At 49.0% G+C, this 6,612-nt stretch overlaps 1 protein-coding gene across 1 annotated transcript; it reads left to right on the top strand.

Moving 5' to 3' along the window:
• The first annotated feature begins 425 nt into the window (after positions 1–425).
• Positions 426–6,154, top strand: OTOP3 (otopetrin 3). Its single transcript, XM_031506375.2, has 6 exons — positions 426–810; positions 1,847–1,983; positions 2,739–2,797; positions 3,339–3,457; positions 4,311–5,242; positions 5,984–6,154. Exons 1-6 carry the CDS (start codon positions 426–428, stop codon positions 6,152–6,154), a joined length of 1,803 nt encoding a protein of 600 aa, XP_031362235.2.
• The last annotated feature ends 458 nt before the right edge of the window (positions 6,155–6,612 follow it).

Here is a 6,612-nt window from a genome sequence, read left to right as displayed (position 1 = left end):
TCCTTATGGCAACAAAGAGAAAGAAGAAAACCTGAACCCAGGGCTGGAGAAGCTGTAAAAGGTGAGGGTGGGAACGGTTTGAGCACCTCTGGTCCCAGTAGCTCCTGGTACTGGTAGGGCAGGGCAGAGATATCAAACACCCACTTTAATCCAATGTCTCTGGACAGGTTTTGGCAGAAGGGCCTTCCCCAGCCCTGCAATGATTCTGTCCACTGGGAAACTTTTAGTGCCTAACCTGAGCTAAAAACCAATCTTCTTTTCCCCTTCCATCCAGCTTCTGAAGAAGGAAGGAGAAGCTGCAAAACAAGGAAGGGAGGTCACCACACAAGTGGCCTTCACAGCAGAGCACAAAACCTCCCATCTCAGCACACCCCCCCTGTAAACCTCCCCTCTTTTCAACACAGCGATCCCCAGGCAGATGAGCCATGTCTGACAAGAAAGTCTCCAAGCCCTGCCGTCACTGCAAGAGCAGGTCAGCCTCACTCCCAACAGAGACCACCAAGATCCACTATGAGGAGTTCTGGCTGTTCCGTCACTGCTCTTCGGTGCACCAGAGGGACCGGCATGCTCAGAAGGCTGGCCAGCTCTTCTCAGGGCTGCTGGCCATGAACGTGGTGTTTCTGGGCAGCGCCTTCATCAGCAGCATGATCTTCAACAACGTGGCCATCACTCTGGCAGACGTCTGGATCCTACTCTCCATCCTCAAGGTCTTGTGCCTCTTCTGGATTATTTACTACCTGCTGGGCACCAGCCGGCAGCCGCACGCGGTGCTCTACCGGGACTCCCACGCCGGAGCCATCTGGATTAGGGGTAAGTTCTACTTTTATTTCTTCTCTCATGCCTTCTTCCAAAGACTTGGAAGGCAAAGAAATTCTTCCCCTGTTACTAGAGGAGCTAGAAGCCATAGGATATGCAGTTAGGGCAATGGGAATCTCCCAGTTCCTGGCAGGCTGACAGGCACAGTGGGTGCCAGGGAGTGGAACCAGAGCAGCCAGGAAAGCCTGAAACGCAGCTTCCCTTCAGCCTCCAGTCAAACTTCACTCTCTGGTCCCTTCACAAAGAGAAATCCAGGCATAACCCCTTTCCAGGACAGCAACTGAGCACTGTGGGAAGACCATAGGAAAGGTTTTAGGCAGAAGAACTTTGAAGAGTGAGAGGAGAATCACTGTGTTTATCCTCCAAGAACACCAGTGGCCCTATGTCACCATCATCCTCATTTAACATCACCACAGCCTTGTTACCAGGGAAGGATTCTTACCCATTGAGTAAGTCCCAGTGACACTAAGGCTTTCCTGGGAGATTTTCCCTTCAGTATTTGCCCCACTTTGAGAAATTACCCTTCTCCCAGCAGCCCTGTCTCTAGTCTATCATGGAGTTTTTAATTAGGCACTGTCTTGTTAACTAAGATGGAGAATCAATTGAAGGAAGCTGCAAGGTACTTGAGTACCTAAAGCTGCAGAGACATGTCCAAGGCAAAAGGGAGAAACAATCAAAGGGTCCTAACTCCTGCAGATGTGGCTGCTACAAGCCTTAGCAGACCTGTGGTCATCTCAGGTTTCCTCCACAAGGCAGAAAGCATGTCCCATTAACTTACCCCGTCACTCCAGTATGTACAGAAAAGCCAAAAAAACCCATCCCCACCTTGTATCCAAGCACAAGATAATACCTGTTACCTAACACCTTTAACCAGTCAAAGCACACAAGCAGATTCAGGAATCTGAATCTTTGCTCTCTTCTAAAATAATGAGAATTCCAGGAGAAAGACAAGGTCTCCTATGCCCAGTCAAGCTCAGATGCTCCACAGACATGTCTGTGTTTATTTACTGCTCCTTTGCTCTTTGTGCAGGGTCAGTCCTGCTGTTTGGCATTTGCAGCATCCTCCTGAATGTGTTTCAGATTGGCTACAGCACAATCCTCGTCCACTGCAAATCCAAGGTGGAAATTTTGTTCCCCAGCATTGGAATCCTTTTTATTTGCACCCAGGTACTGCACATTACCCTTCTCTAAGCTTGTTTATTCCCTCTGTCCCATTCCTGGGAGCCCCAGGGCTGGGGAAAGCTGGGAGACAGGGGAAAGTGAATGAACAGGGGGCATTCTCCTGAGCACTGAAAGCATTAAAGCATCACACATTACTTCAAATGCCACCTGCACTCCCTGTGTGCGGCATTGAGAGACAAGGGAGAAAGGTTCAAAAATTACCCAAGAAATACCTGACATACCATAGGATTCAGAGGAATTTGCTTTGAAGGAAAGTAAGAAGAGAGGAGAGGAAATTTCACATTTTGCTAGAGATGTCTTTGCACCAGTCTGAGCCTCAGCCCTTCTTTGTATTTGCCAATCCATCCACCCAACAAAATCCTTTGCACACAAAGATATCTCACATCATTTTCACCTTGTTATTCAACATCAGCCTTCTTCTTTACAGACCCAAAGCCACATTTGAAAAGTAAAATAATTCCCACCTCAGCAGCAAATACCCACATGAACAGGACAGAGGAACACGGAGCTCCAGGATGTGCATTCAGTGCAGTCACACATAAATGCTGCCCTTACCCAAGGATGCCAGCACCTGCCTCAGCACTGGGGTGCAGGTGCACACATGTCCCTGCACCTTTGCACAGAGGCAGGTTTGCTCCTGCTTGGACCTGTACCTTCTTGTCTACCTGTTCCTTTCCATTATGTGTGCAGCCAGCTGCCAACTTCACTCTGCTCACAGTGTTATTGCTCTCCACTTGCAGGCTTACTTTCTGTGGCATCACTCTAAGGACTGCATTCAAGTCCAGCACAACTTCACCAGGTAAAAAATGAAGACAAAAAATGCCTTCTACTGCTCTAAAGAAACTTTTCCTTTCTGCCTGTGATGTCCATCTGATCCCTACATAGATCCTGTATTTTGGGTGATACAAGAACCAAACTATGCGTTGTTGAAACTCATCCTCCCTCCTCTGAACTGGGCTCACTAGCTCCCTTCAGTCTTCCTTTGTGTCTTGGAGTGCCCCAAAGCTTATTCCTTCCTCCCAAACATCTTCCTGCTGCCTGTCTCAGGGACCAGCTTACAGACTGGAGGATGAGAGAGGGTGGTCTCCCCATTCCTATTACTGGGAGATGTCTTAGCTCAGGGCAGTTTCACCAGGCACTGCCCACCCTGCTCCTCTGTAAATGGCAGGGGGGAATATGCTCAGGTGTGTTTATGCAGAGCCACACCCCACAGGCCTCAGGCAGAGCAGGCACAAACATCCCATGTGTGCTGAAATCTGTGCATGGGCCAGCGAGAGGGGAAGGACACACTGGCTGTGAACCATCTCCAAACATTGTACAAGTCCTATGTCTCCTCCCAGGTGTGGGCTGATGGTCACCATAGCCACCAATCTTCTTCTCTGGCTCCTGGCCGTGACCAACGACACCCTGCACGTGGAGATCGAGTCTCAGCTGCGCGAGGTGCAGCGGCGATTCGCAGGCAAGGCTCCTCCTTCACATCCCCTTTGGTGTTAGGCTGACACAGGTGACTTCTAGGGAAACAACATTTCACAGAACCACAGAACATACTGAGTTGGAAGGGACCCATAAGGATCAGCAAGTCCCTGTGCAAGACCATCCCCATATAGTCCACCATGTGCCCCAGAGTATTGTCCAAATGCCTCCTGAACTCTGTCAGGCTTGGTGCTGGTGCATTTCTCTGGGGAGCCTCTGGGTCTCAGTGATTCAGATATCTCCAGTTCCCCCAAATGCTACAACTTCCCTGTTATTAGAAGTTGTCTCAAGGAAATGGTCTACAAGGGGAGATTGTCACCTGGAGGGAGGGAATCTGCTATGAAACCCTGAAACTGAGGGCTAGGAAAGGAAAGGCACACCATAAATTAGCATGTTTACTCACTTTTCCCTATTAACTGCAAGCACAAGATTGCCAGACTAGAAGAGTGCCGCGCTCCCGCCCCAACTCCACAGAAGAGGCTAATGTAATTTCTGTGGTCTTCTTTCTGAGGATATAGAGGAACAAAGGCAAATCTAATATTCCAGAGAGAGAAATAGAGAAGGCTTTGTTGTGAAGGAAGATGAGTCTCTCACCCAGTATCTATGGTGTTGACCATAGGTAGGAAAAGAGATTAGCTAAGTTGGGTTATTGCGAATCCTCATATCCTTTAGGACTGAGCAGTAGCCATTTTACTTCCTTCTTATCCCTGTTTCTGAGACACAGAAACGGGGATAAGAAGGAAGTAAAATGGCTACTGCACACATGAAACTCCCAAAGACAGCCGTGACATCCAGGTCATCTCCCTCTTAATTGTCACCTTCCCCTTCTCATGCTCCAGGCAATGGGACTACCTTGTGCACATGCCCAAACACAACCATCTGCAAAGTCTTCCAGAAGGGCTACATCCTGCTCTACCCCTTCAACACTGAGTACTGCCTGGTCTGCTCCTCCGTGCTCTACGTCATGTGGAAGAATGTGGGGAGACGCATCAGCCACGACCACATCCCGAACACCAAGCCCAAATTCAAGCTCCAGGGGGTGGTCTTTGGGCCACTGCTGGGCACCAGTGCTGCCATCATCGGGGCTTGTGTCTTCATGATGTACCAGATCCAGGTCACCAGCTTGGTCCCCAGCCACCAGGTCACTGTGATCTATTATTCCTACTACATTGTGCTCCTGCCCCTGATGAGTGTGGGTGCCGTGATTGGGACAATCATCCACGCCTTAGAAAAAAAGGAGCTGGACACGCTGAAGAACCCAACCCGCAGCCTGGATGTGGTCCTGCTGATGGCAGCAGCCCTTGGCCAGATTGGCATGTCGTACTTCTCCATTGTGGCCCTGGTGGCCACTGACCCCAGGGACCCCCTGAACAGCCTCGCCCTGTCCTACTCTGTCCTCCTCATCTTTCAGAACATCACCCAAAATGTTTTTGTCATCGATGGGCTCCACCGGCGGCATGTTGCAGCAGCAGCTGAGGCCAAACATGCTGGACACTCCGGGCAGCACACGGTGGCTGTAGAGCTGCCTAGGGAAGAGGAGACCACGCTGAACAGCAATCAGGAGCACAGCCAGACACCTCCTGCCAAGGAGGAACACACTAAAGAAGAGCAGAATCGTGAAGCCTACAGCCAGAGGCGAGTGAGCATGCTGGAGCTGGGACAGGAGATGCGGAAAGCTTCCCTGTCCTACATCCATACCTACTCTCACCTGAGCTGGAAGAGAAGAGCATTGAGGGAGATCTCATTCTTCTTGGTTTTGTGCAACATCATAGTAAGTATTGTGTTCTCTGTTCCGTCACAGCTGCGGCTCAGCCACAGTGACCTGTGACACAGACATTACCTCTTTGTCTTTCTTTTGTATTCCAGACAAAAAACCTTTGCCCACCAAGTTTCAACTGGTGAGGCAAGTCAAAACTGGTTTTGCTGTTAAATACCCCACCCTCATAATCAGTGTCCTGGTTTGACACTCTCTCTTTTACCCTTAGAGTCAAGTATTACTGGATTTTATGGGTGCAGGAAGGAGACAGTTAATAAATCCTTACTTGCCAAGATTTTAGCCTCTGAAAAAAACCCACTAGGCTCATTAAGGGTGTTTAATGAGAAACGTGAAAGAAAATGTGAGGCACCAGCATTAAGTCTCTGTAAACATGCGTCTCCAGGCTTGGGACTCACCCAGTAAAGTACACTGTGGTCTGGGATCTTGAACCAATGCTGCAGCCTTAATCCAGTGAAAACCCATTGCCCAGGGAAACAATGAAACCCTGTAGAAAGATGAAGCAGACTAGGGCAGAATGGGACTGTCTTTAGGTTTCCAGGGATTCAAAAAGATTTGATTTACAGCAAGGAGTCAACAGCATAACTATGGGATTTTCCTTCTCCTCCCTGGCAAGGAGGCTACTGTGATACTCCTGAAATATTCCTACAACTCTTGAGCCAGTGCTGAGATTAGGGTGCAAGTAGGGCACAGTTTGTCATCCTCTGACTTATGTTTCTTTTCCTCACATCTCTCCAGCTATGGGTCATGCCCACATTTGGGGCTCACCCCATCTTCGAGAACGGAATGGAAAGGTCATTTTATGGCTACTCCACCTGGTTTGCGATCGTGAACTTCGGGCTCCCCTTGGGTGTGTTTTACCGCATGCACTCAGTCGGGGGGCTCCTGGAGGTCTATGTGACAGCCTGAGCCAAGCTGGACCCCCACCCCAGGGGCTGGGGGGAATCAGTGATGCTGAACAAAGATGCAGTAAGAAGCATATCTGCTGCTTACAGCATCTTTGTTCAGCAAGAAGTGTTCTAAAGAACAAAGAAGAATCTTTCTTCTTTAGAAGTGGAAACTTCTAAAGATTTCTCTCCAGCTTCTGCTTGGACTTCTTGTACAATATCACCATTAATTTCAGAAGAGATTCTTTCATATTATCGTTTTCCACCATAGAGAATAGACTCAAAGCCCATAAACAAACTCTCACTGCTCTCAGGAATCACGCATGCAGTCAGCAGTCTGCCGGTGGATGCTGTTTGGCAGCAGATGGGACTTTAATGACTCCTATTGAGATCTTCCAGATAAAAGAACGCAAGGGCAGCCTTCAGCAAAAGCAGCAAAGATCAGCCTGCACCAATTCAGAAAATCAAAAGCAATCAAAA

Source organism: Lonchura striata, chromosome 19 (assembly GCF_046129695.1).
Source record: "Lonchura striata isolate bLonStr1 chromosome 19, bLonStr1.mat, whole genome shotgun sequence".
NCBI lineage: Eukaryota > Metazoa > Chordata > Aves > Passeriformes > Estrildidae > Lonchura > Lonchura striata.
This window is presented reverse-complemented; position numbering and strand designations above follow the sequence as displayed.